This window comes from Calonectris borealis, chromosome 20 (assembly GCF_964195595.1).
Source record: "Calonectris borealis chromosome 20, bCalBor7.hap1.2, whole genome shotgun sequence".
NCBI lineage: Eukaryota > Metazoa > Chordata > Aves > Procellariiformes > Procellariidae > Calonectris > Calonectris borealis.
In genome coordinates this window covers 3,591,389-3,611,375 of record NC_134331.1, presented here as the reverse complement: position 1 = coordinate 3,611,375, position 19,987 = coordinate 3,591,389, and the positions used below count along the sequence as shown (strand labels likewise).

Below are 19,987 nucleotides of genomic sequence, written 5' to 3'. Positions count from 1 at the left end.
TGGATGCATGGAGTTTACAGTCCTATCGTGTTTATTTGGCATATTACTTTTAGCTCCGTTGATCTTCCAGCTGGTGGTCTTGTCTTCAGAACTACTACAAACACCATCAGTCCTATCACGAGACAGAGTCACCGTATGTGCACCTTAAACTCTGACTCCAGTGTCATGCCCAAGCCTTCAGAGACATTCAGCTGGACACAATAATAGAGATAACAAGCTTAGCTTGCTTTGTCTCCGTACCTTTTCTCAGTTTAAAGTTCCTGCCACCACACTTAAGTCCTAGTTTTTCTTCTGGCCTTGTTCTTCCTTTTCTGTTTCCTCCAGCTTCTTTTTGACCGCCCTGTTACCCACTCAAGTGAAGAAAACATTTCCAAAGACATGCTTGAAATACTTTATTCCTCAGACAGACCAAGTTCCAGGCATTTCTTAGCTGTACTTTAAACAATCCAGTTATATTCAGAGATTCACGATCCATTTTTAGTATGCTGGTTTAGTAATAAGGACACAGGCTTTGTAAAAAGCTTTGTTCCTCTCCTCTTTGTCTATAGGCTCAGATAATTGAAATACAGTCTTGTCTTGCATGGAGGCCAAATGGGCACATTAGCAGAGGCTCTAAATTTTTCATGTCATCAGCAACAAGCTGCATAAATTTCATTTCGTAAATTAATCTAGGATGCATAAATGTTTCCTTTGAACCATCCTAACACACAGATGAATGCCATTTGTGCAGAATATCTGAGGAATGGTTTCTTCAATCGTGAACATCAACTTTTCACTTTATGATATAGCTAATACTCACAAATGGGAAAAGGATATGAATTTAACCTCCAAGTAAAGAGTGGGTGGAAATCTTCTCGCTGTTCCATTGCTGTTTACAGAGTTGTTAACCAGACAGATGGGTATTTTTACACTGTCTCCTTCAGGCATCTAACTTGTGTGTGATTCAGAGTTAAAAGCCTGAGCTCCCTGTATAGTCAACAGAATCAACTTCGGGGGGAGGAGAGAGAGGGGAGATGATTCCAGGAACATAGACTGGTGCCTGCAGTAAATAGCAAGTCAGGCTGCGAACGCCTGTGAAGTCGGTTCTCGGTGTTCAGAGAAGGTCCTTGGATAAACTCTGAATCCCTAAACAAAGACTCTGTACAGTAAATTCTGTACCAGAGCCTGCTACAAACAGGCATTTGCAGTGACTCAAGGTATATTAGTTTGAAAGAAATATTTCTGTTTGCAGACCGCGTTGGCTTTGCTGGAGAGGTGGCTGGGGAGGGGAGCGGGACCTCCTGACGGTCATCACGGCGCTAGGTGTGGTTTAATCACAGGGATGCAACTTCATTTGCAGTATGTTGGTGATTTTAGAAACAAATTCACTCATGGCAGGAGGATTGGGAAGATAGGAGGATTGAGATGAGGTTTGTGCTGCCCATACTTTAAAAATATTAAAATTCTAGAAGGCTTTTACAAGTAAAAATTTACAGATCAGGCATATAATTTTATATACAGAGTGAGACCACTCAGGTATATTGTTGTAGCAGGCAGGATAAATCAAACTGCAGTTTCGCTAATAGACCAACTTGTCTCTTTTAAAGAATTTCTTGCAGTTCTGAGTTTGCAGCTGAAATACAGTTATTAGTGGTTGATTGTAAGGTGAAGTATAACAGGAAACGCAGTTACGCCAATTAAATTATTGCAGCCTGCAATGAAATAGAAAGTAAAATTTGTTATGCATATACATTACCCTATATGTATTTGCTACTTTGGTGGTAATATGTGGTTCTGCACTATGTATTTTTCACTGTCCCATTTGCCCTTGGCTCCTTACAGCCCTTTTATCTTGGGAGTACTTTGTGTTCCAAATTACAGCAAATCTCAAAAAAAAAGTGTACTTTTAAAATCCATTTCATTTATCTGCTGCGAAGTAGTTCTGGTATGCTCCCTCGCCTTGCAGTGAAGATTCCTCTCTTCTGCCCAAAGTTATGCTAAGCCAGAGCCCAGCATGATTAATACTCGATCCTCCAGCCTGTTATATCAGATTACTTTTAGAAGCAGTGTATTTGCGGAGATGGGTAATCCCCATATCCTCATGAAACACGCACATTTATTTATAGGCTTAGGAGACAGAAAAGGCTAGATTTACCAGAGTTGTTATTTGGGGATAGATCATGTCCTGTATGCTGTGCTGGGCAGAGGTTAGGGCTGGTTTTGAGCAGAGTAATGATAATGAAAATACCTGATTTACAAACACTTTAAATGCTTATAAGATAGAATTGCTGCACAACGGACATGCTATATGCATGCTGTACGAGTGAGTTTAGTTCAGTTCTTTGCCATGACGTGTAACTTATCGGTGGCTTCTCCAGCACTCAGAAGTTCAGTCATTCCAGAATAGCACTAATAAAATCATCCTGCCATGCAAAACTATATTTTATATAGGTGTTACTTACAATATTTCTGGAATTGTGGACATAAATTTACATGAATTTTCATACTTTGGTGTCAAATATTTATTGTAGCAGCTACATTTTTCAAAGAGGTAGTGAGCTAACTAATTTCCTTTCCCTCCTTTGGGGACTATAAAAAGAATTTCAAAGGCATACTTGTTCTTGAGAACAAGTTGAAATTGTTCTAAAATTGAAAAGCCTAAACTTAGTGTGTGATGTAAAAGCAAAAACTGGATAGTAGAAGGTCTTGTCTATATTAGGGACTTTAAAAAGGTATTTGCTGACGTTGATTACATTACAAGTGTTTGGCTTCTGAAAATATCTTCTGCAATCAGGAGGCTATTTACTGTAGATCTTTGTTCTTCAGATGTACTAGCTGAACCCATGCGAACAGCAGCATGATTTCACTTTAAGGCTTTATTAGATTGTCTCCCGTTTCAGCAGGTTGTTCTAAAGCACCTCCACATTTAGGTGCTGTTAAGTCTGCCTGCGTTAAAGGCCATCCTTCATCAGCAGTTGTTGGTGTCCTGCATGGGATGGGCATGATCCCCATTGCCAGATCGGTTTGGCAGTCTGCGTGTACGTGGGTATTCATGCTAGTGAATAGCAAAAGATGGTCCCAGTTCTTGGATGAATCTGTTTTTAGCTTTTTCTTAAGAATTTTGTCTTCTCTTTTCTCTTCTCTGCAAGAGTAAGTAAATATTGTTAAATTTCAGTGAAAGCAGAAATTTAAAAATAAGCGGTGTAATTCTGGTGATGGCTTAGTAAAGCAGCTGTTGGCCGTTGCCTTGAATATGGTTCTGCCATATTGGTGTGGAAAGAATTAAAGAATGAAGAATTCATGTAAGAGGAGATCATAATTTTAAAATGCTTATGTTACTTCGTGATAACAGTGTTTCTCGGTAAGAACAGCTATATGGGGTCAGACACTCCTGCTTGTTTTAGCGTCCAGGCCGTGGCTGGAGATAGGAGCAGATGCGCAGGGAAGAGAATAAGAGATTTTCATCTTTGGGAAGGCAAAATGAGGAAGCATCTAAGCCACAGTGAATACGATCTGATTATGGTAATAGGGCCCAGACTATTATTTAATGAATGTTTCTTTTCAGCGTCGCCCCTAATTCCCATTGTGAATATCGTGTTGCTTGTCTGTCTGAAATGTATAGCACCTAAAACTGTCTGTCTTCTGGACACGTATATGCTGGATTTGAGCGGACATTTTAATGTAATCTGATGAAGTGCTAAGCATCTAGGGGTAGATGCAGAAAGACCTCAACACGATACAATTTTTAAAGGAGGTGATTTTGTTATATCATTCGTAAAGGCGCGCTCTACCTCAAAGAGGAGACAGAATCCATACTGATTTATGAGAATTAATGTAGTTTTCATGCATCTTCCTGTGATGAAGAAGTCCTGTTGTTGCTGAAAACAGCATGGTCGTCATTTTCCTTTTGTTGGTATACATTAATTTTTTTTCCTTTTTTTAAAAAAAAAAAACCAAACCCAACAACAATACAAGAATGGGAGAAGGAGGAGTGGAAGAGAAACCATAGTGCTTGGCAGCAGTTCTGAGAACAGGAGGTTCAGTGGGTGTTCACCAGTGCAGTCAAATAGCTACTCGGTCGCTTCGTGTTATTTGTACAGGAAAGCACGTTTTGTTGGTTACGAACGTGGGGCACTTGTTAATATTCATTAGGGAAGATGAGTCTTCTCCGTCTTTGAACTTGAGGGAGGAAAATGCTCTCGTCCCCATCCTTTCCCTCCTCTCCTGTCTCTCCACCTCTGCTCCCTGCCAGAAATCTCTAAAAAGCAAAACAAAAACATCATGAGGAATAATTTGCTTTAAGTGGTGAGGTTTTTTTCTTCCACGAATTTACCTTTTATAAAACACCTCCCGTCCCACTGCCATCCTTCTCTTCCCACGTAGCAGGCTGGGGGACACCCCTCCTGCATGCAGAAGGACCGGTCTCTTTTAGCTCTTTCCACCTCTTATATTCAAACCCGTTGCGTCTGTAATATAAATGCTGTCGGTGAAATGATTACTAAATAAAACTAATTACCTTGGTTGGGTAAACTGGTGACGTATACGTGTATGGTGTAACTGGTGGAAGGGGCAGGATCTGTCCCTTGCCCCCTTCCAGCACACATTCCCTGCTGCTGCTGTTTCTTGTCTTCAGTTAAAAAAGTGAAAACCTAAATAATTGAAGTTCCCCACAACAAACTGCCTCACCCCAGACCTTACAGGGCACAACCAGCTGAAAATCCAGTAATTAAGAAAAGAATGTTTGAATAAAAAGACGTCTCTTGTTGACACGATTTCTTTTTAGTCAGGTCTGATGTATGAAAAACCGCTAAACTTTTTTTCCCGTAACTCAGGCAAAGCCTTTACAATTAGCTTAGGGAGGAAGAATTCTTTCGTTTAGGCGAACTAAGGACATCGATAGCGTCTGAAAAGAAACCAGGTATGTACACAAACCTTGGGCAAAAACCTGACTTAAAGAACTTTGTGTAGGGATCCCGGGCCCAGTACGGATAATGTATGCGTCCTGGGGGGTTAACTCCCAACTTCAGGCGTCTGTTAATGAGCGCTTTAGTATTATTTAATAATGCAGGTACGTTAAACGGTGGAATATTGCATCTGTTCTACTTGCTCCATTTTCGGAAGGACGCTCCCGGCCGCAGCAGGGCTGACTCGTTTACTTTTAAACCTGGAAGACGCTGATCCCTAGTTTGAGAAAATGTGTTCTTTTTTACTTCGCTTCAAATTTTCGACCCGAAAGCCACACAAACAGCTGATATTATTCCAGAATTGAATGCTACAGCTTTAAGATAAGGTGCCGGGGCGCGCTGGGCCGGCTCCTCCCGTTGGCTTTTTTTTTTCTCATGCTGAAAATAACCCACCATATTCATAAGACCATTTTTTTTTTCCCAACCCCCCCCCCCCCAGCCCTCCGAAATCCACCAAAACTGAAGAAAAATCCAAGTGACTGTTCTTAGCAGCTGTGTGGCCCGGAGTTCAGTGGGGAAGCGGCTTCCTGCCGTCCCTATTCATCACCTGCTTCAAAGGCCGCCTGGCTGCTCCAGTGTGCAGGCCAGGTAGGGTGCCATTGTGCGCAGGCGGGGAGGATTAGTATCAAAGCTGCGGCAACCAGGCCCTCCGTCTCGGGCTGCCATTCAGGCTAGCGGGGAGAGGCTAAGGCTGGCCAAGGTCACAGCATCCAGTGTGGTGCGGACTGGGAAAGGATCCTGAGAATAGAGGGCTGCTTGTGAAATCGTGGTGCAAGCTTGCAGCACAGCAGGTGCCCTTCTGGAACACATACATCTGTTTATGTTGGGCTAGCGTGGCTGACAACGGGATAATAGAGCTTTGTTTTTTATAATTTTCTTTCTTTTTTTTTTTTTTTTATTAAAAGGGGAAAAAAAAGACGACTATGTACGACAGCGTCGAGGAAAATTGAAGGAAGCGCTTTCGCTTTGGAAATCATAAAGAAATCTTTAAAAGATTTAATTGCTGGGGTGGGGGGGTTGTGTGTGTATACTTAAGCGAAGGGGAGAGCAGGCTGCCTATTAACCATTTAGGATCCTCAGCCCTGCTGATGAGCAGCAGCAGGGTACGGGGGGACCGTACGCAGAATGCGACAATGCCATTTATTTTTTTTTTTTTGTACGCTCCGACATTTGTACCAACAAATTGGTTAAGGATGCGCTGGATTTGCTCGGTTGTCTCCATTGTTGGAATTGTCTGGAGGAATTCTGTCACGCTAACGGTGGCTTTTTAAAAGGTGAGGTAATAGTGACGTAAAAATAAAATTGCCAACTTGATGAAATTAAGGGGAAAATTAAGCTGTAGACGAGTTGTCATGACGACAAGGATGTTCTATTGATGAACTGTACTCCTCACTGTCCAATCAGATAGTGGAGCTGAAGCTGGAGCATGAACAGGAGAAGACGCACCTATTCCAGCAGCACAACGCAGAGAAGGACTGCCTGGTCCGAGACCATGAACGGGAAATCGAGAAACTGGAAAAACAGCTTCGCGCTGCCATGGCAGAGCACGAGAGTAAAACTCAAGAATGCAGGAAACGAGACGGACAGGTAATGATCAATAATGTTTGAAAGGCGTACGCTTATTAGAAAATGCTAATAATTAGTGTTTCCTGTTTGCCAGCATTGTTGGTGATGCACGCTGTGTGAGCATTTGCGAAACTGGCACATAAACGTGATTTTGTTTTTCTTTCTTTTTTTTTTTTCCGCTTCCCCCCTCCCTTCCCACTGCTGAATAGGGCTTTAACTGCAAAAACCACAGGTAGCCAGATTAAAAATCCCATGGTGCGCTATAACTTGGCCTATTTATAATCTTGTCTCATTTTCTTTCATGATGGATTTGTTTAAGAAAAAAAGGTATCTGTTCTTCTCCCCCCCCAGCCCTCACACTCACCCCTCCTTTTCTCCTTCCTGGGCAAATCCATATGAATGGTATCTGCCTCATTCGTATGCTTTTTTTTTGTTTTAAATCTCTGCAGGTAACTCACAAATGGCTTTATTTCATTTTGTTCATATCTTTTTGTTTCAGTTTTGTATTCTAGATTTGCATTGTGTGTTTGGCTACGTATGTCGGATATTTGATAAGATGATGTGGGTTTGGGGTTGCTTACCATCACGTTTATTTTCCTACACACGCATGCACCCCTCCCATGCTCCATCTCTGTGGTCACTGTTGGAAGCCATTTGGCAGAATAACCCCCAGCTGGGGTAGCATTTGACTCTTCAAACTTCTGGATGAAATGCGCACTGTCAGCATGGAAAATGATCTTTATGAGTTTTCAGTTCAAAAAACATCTTCTTGCATTTTTTTCAATATATTTTGTGAGGATGGCATGGTGTATTTTCCTAAGAGCCTATATTTAAAAGGCCTGCAATGGCAATATTTGAAAATTTAAGGTGATTTTGTAGTTTAAAGAGTATTCAGAAAATAATCTTTACTAATCAGCATTAGAATTACTTATCATGCATGGATTATTTTATACCAAAACTGGACATTTTGGTAAGGCATCTTTAACGACGTATGTTTTCCGCGCACCACCGCCTTCCCTATGAGATGTAAGACTCTGACATTGAGGCTTTTTCACTTTACTTTCCAGTAGACTAGTAGGCTGTGTCTTTTACTGGCAACCATTATGTAGCTAAGCGAAATTGAATGTTTAATTTTTAAATTAATTTTTTTTGTTACCTTTGGACGACTCAGATTCTATCGAAATCTGGCTTAAGTAAGTCTATTGGAAAACAAACGGCTTGTTGGGGGAGGATGAGGGATATATTGCAGAGCCAGGACTTATTTCTCCATTTCCACCACTATGGTTTTCCAAGGAAAAGGAGAGATACTTTTGTGAGAACGCTTGGGAAGAGGATATTCAGGTGGCTTCTGAAAAATTAAACCTTGCCCTTTATTCTCCACTTTATTGTAGGAGAGAACAAAGACTTGGATTGTTAAAGGGATTGGTTTTTATCTTTGCATTTTTTTCTTTGGCCCAAGATAGATGCATCTTAGCTATATAGCTATTTGCGAGTGCCTTTTCAAAGTTGTATCGTCCTCTCACCTGCATTCCTGATGTTGTGTTTGCGTACAAAGGCAGAGCTGTAGCACTCGGGTTAAAAAACAGTTTTAGAATTAGATATAGAATTATTCGCTCTACACGCCAGCGTTCATGACAAATATTGTATTGCTCTGTATAACACCGAATACAAAGGTAAAGGGACTAAAGCAAATTCAGAGAATCTGGGAGGTGTCTTGTAAGTGTGTCTCTCTATTAGTTCTGTTGTGGGTCATTTCTGGCAAAGACTGGAGCTCCAAGTTTGGTTGTGCTTTCTATTTGCAATGGGCTGTATAATGCTACTACAGGTGCTGTGTAAAAAACTGGAAATTATCGCGGCTATTAGGAAAATCTGAACAGTCCGAATAGCAAAAACTTTGGCCTTTTTACAGGGTTTTTCTTTGTAGTTTGAATATCCCTGTACAGTCATTTGAGCATTGCTGCCACGAGAATGACATGTAAATCAGGGAAGGAAATGCGGTTGCCTTTGACTAGAAGAGCTGTTGTTTATTTAAATTCTAGTAAGAATCTATCTGCTTTCAAGGACGCATATTTTTTCCATTTTGGAAAATAAATCGTTCTTCATTCCTTCCTCTGGTCTTTGTATTAAAATTCACTTTTGTCTTTGCAATGAGCTCAATAGACAATAGTGGTGTTTCTTATTGAATTATGGCACATATTTTTTAATAAAATTTTTTAATCTTTGCATGTGTTTATTAAAATACGTGGTTGGACATCTAACGTGACTAATGGCCAACATCCTTTATGAAACATTTGGCGGTCTCTTAACAAAGATATCACAGTGATGTAATGAGTTTATGTAGACATAGGTTTTTAAAAACCTGTTAAAATTGTACCATGTTTGACAGCAGTAATTTTTAGGACTGCTCTATATTACAGTGAAGGTGCTATGAGACAGGAGAAGAGGCCATTTTGCTTCGCTAAATGAAAAGTAGATTTGCTGGGTATTTAAAAAAATTTCAATAATAATTAGTGTTAATCACATACGAGTAGCTCGGTTTGAAGGACCTATGTGTTCAAATATTTGATGAATGATATGAAAGGTTATTAAAGGTGTTCTTTCTTAAATCCTTTTCCATATGAAAGAGTTAGCAAATGGTTAAAATAGGTTTTTCTTAATATATTACTAAAGACAGCTATGATTGAGAACTGCGGAACAATTTATTATAGTGTTACTGAAAAGATTAATTTATTTTTTATTGCATGTCCAAGGTCTCTACTTTCATGTAGGTCTTCATCTACTGTAAAAGATTGTATACAACACGGTTAGATTTTATTCAAATATGAATACATGTATTAATGCTTTACTCAGAACTAAAATATAAAAATTAAGATTTCAGTGCATTGCCAGATTTTAATTAAATATAAAATAACGCTACTGCTTCTTTGAAATATAAACTTAATATATTTTCAGGAAAGGAACTTGATTTAAGTGGATCACCTTTTGTATTTCTGATTAATTTCTGGATAACAATTGCATTCCACTTTAGCTCTTGGTTATATCCATTTCTAGGAGGCTTGCTTTGATTTTTTTTCACCTAGGATTGTAATGCTTGGGGAGGAGTAAATTGACATGTAGGTCAATAAAAGTCAAAGCAGTACAAAGGCTTTTATACCATGCTGAGTTCTTGTAGTCTTTTAAATCCTATACGTTTTCTATGAACTGCCATAATATTGTTATTCTTTAAATAGTAGCTAGTAATACAGGAAACTTTTCTTAAAAAAAAGGTACTTTTGAATCATTACTTCTATTTAATTTAGGTTTTTTTAATATTATCTGGATTATTTTTTTTACGAGCATTTTTAAGCTATAGTTTCATTGGTCATTCGTTCCCCACCTCCCTACATCATTTTAGTGCATACATTAGTTCACAAAACAGGGAAACGCCTTGGGTGATAGAGATCTTCCTTTTGTTTTAACAAAAACAGCTTTGCTACTGAATTGGCGATTTTCTGAAGCAAGTCTTCTGATTACAGAGAATAATACATTTAGTTTGCCACTGCGAAATAAGATAGAAGGAAATTTTAATAACTGATGCTGTGGTGCCAGTTGTACCCTTGTATTTTCCCTTTATCCTGCGAATGTCATTCTCTCCCCAGCATCTGACACGTGCCCTCAACCAGCTCAAAGATTTTCATGTTCCAGCTGCCATACAAAGCTGGATCATTTTCGTGCTTGTTCTTTGACCGTTGACCTTCGGGCAAGAAGAAGAAAAAAAAGTACCCCTGTAACTTCAAATATAGAACTTTACACTAAAGCTAGAGGGGGGGGGAAAAAGTTTCTGTGGGGAAACTGAATTCTTTTTCCAGGTTCTGTTATGAGATAATTGGCAAGTCCACTGTCTTCATCCATTCGTAATTGGGTCAAGCTCGAACACTGAGGCCCGTTTTTGCCAGTATTTGTTGCTGATGTCACGGTATTTAGTTTTAACATGTGCTCTTTATGCTCTCAAAAATGAGGCTGCTTTAAGAGAAGATCACTGGTGCTTGGGGTGTCTCAGGGCTCTTGATAAACCATTACTGGTTGGGAAAGGAGAACTCGAGCAGTTCTGAAGTCACGTGAACGCACACATTGAGAATGGAAGTTGTTATAGAAAAAGAACAGGCTCGAAGTGGCGAGAAGAGTTAATAAGGTATTTTCCCGTGGCCGAAGTATCGGTTTCCTTTATCCTCTCTTGCTTTTTGCACTTCTTGTAATCCCCTTAGCCTTTACCATCCCATTTGCTTTACCTTCTCAGAAATTGGCGGCTCCTTCCCTGGGCCCAATGTATAGGGCATTCTTTCAGTTCTCTTCTGGCTTCTCCTCTTTGAAAATTTGCTTCTTTGCACTTGTAAACAGTGATCTTTCTGCAACTGTTGCTTTGCACCTGGTTTTATCTGAATTAATTCCAAGCTGTTTGAGCCTGTTGAGTTAACAATTAAAAAAAAGCCCAGTAATGATGATTATTTTCATTCCAGCAATGATCGTTATTTTCGTTCCAGCAAATCTTTGGTATATGTTTATGGTTCTCTAGAGATAATTACTGTATCAACAAATAGGGGGGAACAGAAGAGATTTATCTTGCCTCCATATATGTAGTCAGTCTGAAGTGGTACTGTGCTGGTGTGTCTGTCTGATGGAGAGCTTTATCAACTATTGACAGGAGAAAATACAGAAAAAAATGAATAGAAATACTATATACTTGTTTAATGATAACTAAATACCCCAGCACATGCACAATTTCTGTCTGTGTGTGTAAATATTGCTGTAGCAGTAACTTTTCAGTGCTATACTAATACAGAGGGAATTTGGGAGCCTTTGTGTCACAATAGCAGACTTCCTTAAACTTTGATCTGAAAAACCCTATTGTTACCGTACAGATAAATCACTGATCAGCTCTTCTACTTCATGTAATTGTTCTAATATCTCCAAACACCGGTTTCCACAGAGATATTCTTTTAGTATCCTTGGAAGCAGTTTGCTTGATGGTGTCTGGAGGGTACAGATAGCTGTAGCCTCTGAAGCACTCAGATGTTGATGGTGCTACTGAAGTCACTTCTGTATACAATTTGGGGTAAATAAATTCTGACTCATTTTTTCTTTGTCGTCTTTTTCTTTTCTCAATAGAAGATGTGTTTGGCGTGAGAAGAAATGCATTGTTTGCTATGCAGGCTTTCTCTGCAGACAATGTAAATGATGGAGTTGCAATCTAAATATTTGTTTGTTATATTTTACTTGGAGAGTAGCTACTGGGCTGACAGTCAGACTTCTGTAGACAGACAGCCGTTCCCTTTTAGCCTTTCCTAAACAAAAGCTTTTGGCTATATTGCAGCATGTTTAATTTACCACCAATCAACCCAGGATAATGAACACGACTGTTGATGTAAAATATTTAAAGTACCAAATATTTGTTGCAGCACTTGCGTGGTTTTCCGTGGTTGTTATTCATAGTCTGCTGACTCGGGGTTGGGATGGATCCCATTGATGGGGAATATCTACGAAAATCAAGGATCCGACGATGGCTCCTGCGGAGACATTCAAAGTGGGCTTTAGCTAATAGTGTTGCTGTGAAGTCGGGACTTCAGTGAAATGGCCAAATGCACCAGTTTCCTGGGGAAATACTCAAATAGGGCCCCAGTGGGGCTCTGGTAATCAACACAGCTAGTGTCAGCTGTACTGGAGTAGACGCAGAGGAGCTGTGGGCTGCAGCATAGACATCTTTGCGATTCGAGGGAGAAATGAGCCTTTGCTCTCAGGGTGAAGCCCTCAGGCTCAGGGTTCCCTCCGCGCCTTCCCCTTCCCAGCTCGGATGAAGCCACCTTGCCAGGTTTGCTGTTGTGCGTCAAGCGCTCTGCTGCTTCTGTTTGAGGTGCCTTTCAAAAGTCTGTTGAACAAGCTATAAACATCTGCCGCTTCCTCGCTTAATGGAGCCATCAAAGTGTTCTCCTGCTGTAGTGGGTGATCATCTGTGATCTCTTCCACATTTTTCCCTGGCTCTCACTTTTTACGATATGACTGAAATTAGATAGTGAGGAATTCAGCGCAGGAGGTGTGACTTTACTTGCTCCTCTGTCCTTTTATACTTCAGGCTGTTCAGCATTTGAAATGTTTACGAAAGACATTTTTGGAAGCCATACATAATGGTGCATAAATTATCATTTGCTGATTAAAAATGTGAAGTTAGCTTAGGAGAGAACTGACATTTTGTGCTGTCTACAGTGTATGTAAAAGAGAAAGCAGTTGCCATAGAAACTAGCTCATCACATAATACGAACTCTGATTCTGAGATGGAGTTCTTTTCAGCAAAATGGACTTTCTGTTTATATAGTATGAAATTGAATATATATGGTAGTTGTTATTACACTGTATCAACATTTTATATTCATTTTTTGTTTTAATTTTAAATATGGGCAGCTGGAAAGGTGGAGTAATTTCACTTGTGTAGGGGCAGGGTGTATATCATATGGGAGTAATTTTATTTTATACCAGTACTCCTTGTTTAGGAAAAAGTGATTATTTCCTGCACAGATGTTAATAAACATAGAATAATTTCTCTGAGAAAAAATGAGATCCGACTTGCTCATCTGCAGGGCAAAAGATCTTTATGCCAGTTTTTAACACATACGCTAGGTGTGGCTTTGCATATAGGGTTTGTGTGTGATTGTTACAATGAATGATTAACACTAATAGACAATAAGCTATGCATAGTGTGAAATTATTTTTAAAATTATGTAAAGGAATACTGAAGTAATAAATGATCAAGTACGTTAGTAAACACAAAACAGGTGATAGTAACTAGCGTTTGAGCTGGTGTAACATAATTTCTAAGCAGAGAGGCAAAAATACTGTGTTACTCTTCTGCAGAAATGGTCAACTTACAATATAAGCTCTTGATTTTGAAATAAAATGAGCACGCGCTTCCTCTTTGAAGTTCAGTGTATGGTAAAGCCAGACTCTAAAGTTGCTTGTGGATATTACTTCCAAGTGTAAGAGTCGAAACCTTCTCTTTTGAATGTAGTTTCTGTGATATTAGATTGTTCCAAAGATTACTACTAAACTTGTTGTTTGGTAAATGTCTGCTGTACAGAGAAAGCGGGAGCTTACTCACAACATTCTTTATTAATGTTTTTTAGTTTTTTTTTAGAGTTGTCTTATAATTTGCTTGAGAGAGTTGTTGAATAGAAGGAATTTGACTTCTCCTAACCCATAGAACAAGTACAGCAATTTGGAAAACAGCAGCGATATCTACTTCAAACATTCCACTGAATGGCTGAAGGGACATGCTCTCATGGGAGATCATTGAAGTCTTTCACAGCATCATAGAATGATTTGGTTTGGAAGGACCTCTGGAGGTCATCACGTCCAACCTCCTGCTCAAAGCAGGTCTAACTTCAAAATTACATCATGTTGCTTAGGGCCAAGCCCAACTGAGTTTTGAAAATCTGCAATGATGGAGATTTCACAACCTCCTTGAGCAACTTACTCCAGTGCTTTACTAATCTATTGAGAAGTTTCTTTTCCTTTCTATCCAGTTGGAATGTTTGTTGTTACAATTTGGATCTGTAGCTGCTTCTCCTTTCACTGCCACCTTCAAGAGTCTGCCTCTGTCTTCTCTACAATTCCTCTTTACACTCAGTTGAAGACAGCAATTAGATTCCTCTTTAGTCTTCTGTTCTCCAGGCTGAACAAACCTAGTTTGTTGAACTTCCTGAAGGTCCTAGTGGCCCCATTCCTCCAGCTTGCACAGTTTGAGGTCTCTGTGAATGGCAACCCTGATCCTCAACATACTGACCACTTCCCCCCAAGAGGTGCCATCCACAGTATTGCACGGGGTTCATTGTGTCCTATCATCCAGGTCATTGATGGAGATGTTAAACCGTATCAACCCCATTTGACCTTTGAGAAATGCCACTTATAGCTGGTTGCCTGTTGACTCCTACTCTTCAAACCCAGTGGTGCAGTGAGTTCTCCACTCACGTTGTAGTCCACCCATCCAGTCTATGTCTCTTCAGTTGGACTGTATAGATGCTATGAATGTCTGCATCAAAAACCTTGCTAAAGTCAAGATAAAAGACATTGTCAGTTCTCCCCTTTCCACGGAGTCGGTCCTTTCATTGTAGAAGACAATTGGTTTGGTCAAGCATGATTTGCCCTTGGTATATCCAAGTTGGCTGTTCCCAGTAACCCTTTTATTCCTCATGTGCCTGGAAATGAATTTCATGGAGTTTTACTCCATAACTTTTCCAGGGATGGAGGTTAGGGTGTCCTGTCTATGACTACCTACTAAGGTCCGATGTATTGCAAATTAAGTAGTTAATTTTTTTAGACCATGCTTTTTCTCTTGTCCCTGCTTCTAGAGAAAGATTATCCAAAATCAGTTTAGTCTCTCTTCCTTAGATCAGCAGATGTTAATTCCATTCACTCACTGCCACCATAAATCAAATTTTGAACAGTAGTCTAGCTGTTAAATGATTTATCTGATAGGAGAGATTTTATGATCCGTTCAGTTCCTCAATTCAAAGGTATTATAAATATCAAATGAAAGAATGAAACACTAGAAGAGAAATTATGACAATCTGTAGTTTGGAATGTTAACACCACTTGTTTTGGCAGTATTACTTGTCTTAAAACAATAGGATCCATATGGATGCTAATTTTCCCAATTTTGTGTAATAAATACAACCTCTTTATGGTTTAAGTAATGATATTACTCAATACCACTGCAGGGTCCAGTAGACGGTTTCATGATGAGGTAATAAATAGCAATTTTGGAGAGCTGATTATTTGTATTTTTCTTTTATGTGGTTTATGATGGGGGAAGAAGAAATCACAAAGCCAGTGAAAAGCCTTGCCCTCTCCTGTAGCTGACATACTTTGGCTGAAGATATGTCAGTTGAGAAATATGAGACCATCCATAAGCTCCGCACGCTCCCACATTAAAGTATTATAGAGAAACCTTAAAGTGGAAAACCAGTAACAAATTGCAGCTGAGATGCTTATGGCATACTGCACTGTCCTGGGCGCCCTACCACTGCTCTGCTTATTCCTCCGTATATTGCTTCAGTCGGGAAGAAAACTGGAAGACTTCTCTGGTTTTCCTCTATTTCACGGACAGGAGCTATGAGAGTTAAAAAACCCCAAACCCCGTGATGGGTTATCTGCGGATCTGAAGAGGATGTTACTGGCACAGACACCAGGCTGAGCACTTTCCTGTTAAACATCTCTGCAGCTCTTTGCCCACTGGCCCAGCCCCGCTGTCTGTAGCAACTCTTCGAAGTCTCCCTTTCTGCCTCAGATGTTAGGAATTTGCTAACCCATCAGCTGGAGGGGTAGCCAAGTGCTCTGCACTCTTTCAGCACCGCTCCTCACGCCAGTGCCGCGCTCGGTGCGTGCTCCCAACTCCCGCCCTTCGTCTCAGCTCCAGGAGGCAGTTTCTGATCTGCTCCTTCCAAGCTGCTTGATCTCTCTTTCTACCAAAGCACCGAATCTTGGCACCCCACGCCACGCGCGGCGTAGGCTCGGGTTTGTGTCCTGCCAGTTGTGAGCAGTAACAAATACGTGCCAGGGAAGGTCTCCTGAGCGGGCTCCGTGGGATGCCCGAACCAAAGAAATGGGGCAACTCGGCACAGTGCAAGGAATCGCGTTGGACCTGGGTGGTGGGGCCTGTCGGTGACTGGCTGTGGGCTCTGGTCAGCCCCGCTGTGACCCATCTCCTCCGGGGACTCAGCTCAGAAAAGACCAGTGCCTGCCTCCTTTTCTGAGCTGGGACGCTGCGTTTGGTCCTGGGGCAGGACCAGCTGCCCTGGCAGAGCCTTGGAGGGCCCACGTAGTCTTTTGTATCGCTCCACATTTCCCATCTGATTCATTATCTCCTTGTCTTTTCTGCCGCCATTTTGTGTTTCTGTTTTCCCTCAAACCCAGGTAAGAGCAGGGATTTCAGGTTCTCCGTTTGGGGAAATTCCAGGTAGAGAAAGCTTCGTGCGTCCTCAGCTATAGGCTTTGGACATGTGTTAGGCATGTAGGTTCAAGCTTACAGAACTGTATATGCCCTTTTCCCTTTTTGCAAGTTGTCTTTTTTCCTTCTTGGAAACCTACCTTTCTTTTTTCTATTTTTTTCTTTTTTTTTTTTTTCAAGAAACAAATTAGAAAGAAAATACATTGTATTTGAAAATACAGTATTTTCAATATGAAGTCAGACAGCAGAGCTGTTCTTTGGTCCAGTCACCTCTGAAGAAATGATTGTCATCTTTAACAAATGCTGTTTCTTCGTTTTGAAAGAGTGGCACAGACTCTGACAGTGATTTAAGGTCTTTAGTGTTGATTTCATGCGAAAAAATATTTTTCACAGTATGACTTTAAAGTAGACTTTTTTCCCCCAATTACTCTACATGTTGGCAGCAAATTAGCTTTGAGGGAATATTGTGCACATCATAGTTCTCTGTTGATGTAGTGGGGAGTCATTTTTGGATCTTTTAGCTCAGTCAGACCAATGACTGACATTGTTCATGTCTTCCTTTCTGTAGATTTGAAAGACTTCCTTTTGACAGGGAAGGTGATGTGGAAAAAAAGAAGCCAAAGTACAAGAAATGATTGGCAAAGTGATGATATCATCAAATGTTCAAAGGCTTTGCAAATTGAAGCTTATTAGGCTGACATTTTGTCTTCTATTCAGCCCTAATTGGAATCATGCCTGGGTGCATGATGTGGAAGGTACTTAATACCTGAGTGTTTATTGTGACAAAATGACAGAAATCGATGTCAAGGATGCTGTAGATTTCTGTTTAATGGAGGAAACGATGTATTTCAAGCTGCAATTACATATCTTACAGTAATTTGTATTCATATGTATGAAAGTCCTCCTGAAATATTGCAAATAAGAAAACTTCATTTTTGGCCCCTAAAATATTGGCTTGATTGTGAATATTCCATTTTCAGGTTTTAAAGTTGTTCTTCAGAGTTCATAAAAACAACACTGGTGTAGTTTTTTAAAAAAAAAAAAAAAAAAGGACAAAAAAACCTGACACAGTGTTTTTACTTGAAACACATCTGAAAATCCCACGAAGAGTGAACTCCATCTTTCGCACAGGTGATACAATTCTTCTAAAGTTGTCTCTGACAGCTTGAAGTCTTTTGTAGTCTGTGCTTTCTGCTGTATTGGCATCTGTAAAATGAATTTAGAAAAGAGAAATAGCGAGGAAAGTGATTTTGGAAAGGCAGCCACTGCAAAGACAGAGTACGCTGGAATATTTGAAAATAGCTGCATGTTCTCCTGCTGCATTTGGTATCTTTAGGGATTTCTGAGTTCACGGTGCCTGCCGCGTTCAGGGGCGCATGCCCGCTGTCTGGGATAGCACACACGACCAGTGTGTTCTGCTACATCTTCATCTTGGGCCTCATGAAGTTGAATTCAGATCTTCAATTAAACCTCTAGTATAATATAAAATTAATATTTATTCAACAGTCCATGGAAACAACTAGCTGTTAGTTGAAATCATTACCTGAATTACTGTTTCTGATGAAATACAGATTGATCATTACAAGGTAATGTATTTAAAAAAAAAAAAAAACAAAAACAAAAACAACAAAAAAACCAAAAACACAAACACAAATCAATGTAGTCTGCATGCTCATAGGAATTACTGGTTATTATGTGCATTATGTGACTGATACAGCTGCCTGCGCGTAACTGTAAACTCCAACAATCCTGTAACTAATAAGATGTTGACAAGCAGTAGTTTAGGGGCTGATGGTAATTATTTGTATTGCTGGAATGCTCTCAGGAGTCTGAGTCTATGTTGTGTTAGTGAAAATATTTAACAACAGAGAATTCCTGTCCCGGTAAGCTCATAACATAAATGTGCTTATAGGGTATTAGAAGTGGGTGCAGCAAGCAGAAGGTTGAGGACCCGAGATAAGCAATGAAGTTTATCAGGAGGTTGACATGGTTTGAGCAAGAAAGCAGAAGACACAGCACGTGAGCCGCTTCCCTCAAGTGGCTCTGCTAATGACATAGTAAAAATGCCTTTCCGTTATTTGTCTGCAGCATTAAGAGACATTTAAAGTATATTGGATACTTGCCATATCTGCAGTTGCTGCTGTTATCAAAGGTTTCTTATGTGACTGAATAGAAAAGGAAAAATGTTTGACAGTAGGTGGGAGATGAACACATGAAGAACAATTTTGTCTGTTCAAAGTTTGGGAACCCTTATAATGATTTAGATGCTTGTATAAATGCTAGTTGGTTCAATCTATTCAAGTTACATTTAATAAGAACTAACTAAGCTTCTAAAACTATGTATTGTATTGATTTACTTGTAGGAAAGCAAATTTAAAGAATAATTTGTTATTTTGATCTGTTGGATACTGTTGTTGGGGAGTGGAGGAGGAGAGAATGGAACAGGACCCAGGCTGTCAATATACCATTGGTAATATTAGAGAGAAAATACTAGTTTTCCTGCTGAAGTCAGTTGGGAGAGAGTGTGTATGTTTGTATGTATATATGTATGAGTGTGTGTGTATGTATTATTGCCCTCTAATGGATAGAATCTGAACGGCTCAGCTTTGCATGCTTATATGGGTTTCTGTAGCAAAACATTCTTTTCAGGGTGTCTGATATTTCCCATTTTAAAAGAATCTTGTAATGTTTATTCATAAGTCTGATACATCTTTTGTAGGTGATGTTCCTTTAGTTTGTAAAATTAATTTGAAATTCAGTAGAAAGTCCCACAGCTTAGAGACATGCCTTTTCTTTGTTCTCTGAAGTTTTATTTCAGCTAAATTGTAACTGCTTAAAATTCACCGTTTTCTTTTCCTATTTTTACCATAATGCTAAAATAATAATTAAATACGAACAGAAAGTACCACGGCTGTGTAGAATGGCAACGTCAACGGCCTTTGGATGAGTAGAGCTCGCTCCCCTTGCTTTATTACATCCAGAGCGTGCCCGTCTCGTAATGCTCCTGCTGAGAGCCCCCCGTGACCAGGATCTGCCAAGCTCCTGAGGTGTGGGTGGAGAAGGGAGTGAGATCTCCCTCTCACTTCTGGTCGACACCCTGGCTGCAGCGGGTGTTCCCTGCGGCCACTTCCACCCCATCCTGGCGGGCAGCTTCCTGGCCGCTCGCTCGTGTAGTTTGTTTTCTAGGAAAAGCGGCAAAAGTCTGTAAGGTAACGTTCGTAGATTGAGGCTTCAAGTCTCGATGAGATTCATGATAAAGTCAAGTATTGTAGTGATGCACGGGAGATTGGGTTTTGTTTTGCTTTTTAAATAAAACTATCTTTGAAGGTAACTTTAGAATAACATGAGAAAGAAGGCTTCAGGTTAGATGGAAATTGGATTTACAATTGTTTGTACTGAAAGTAGTCCACTTTTATATGTTCTTTATAGTGGAGTCCTAACACAGTCGTATTTTTTCCTAGCAGGACTCTGTTTTCATTCAATAAATACCTTTGGGAGAATTAAA

General features: G+C 40.0%; 1 protein-coding gene across 3 annotated transcripts in view; it reads left to right on the top strand.

Annotated features, from left to right (window-relative positions):
* The window catches only part of CEP112 (centrosomal protein 112), a 170,503-nt gene that overhangs the window by 73,561 nt on the left and 76,955 nt on the right, over positions 1-19,987 (top strand). For all 3 annotated transcript variants that reach the window (XM_075169444.1, XM_075169445.1, XM_075169442.1), the window contains one exon: positions 6,348-6,530. In XM_075169444.1, coding sequence (XP_075025545.1) covers positions 6,348-6,530 — 183 coding nt within the window. The remainder of the gene's footprint in view (positions 1-6,347; positions 6,531-19,987) is intronic.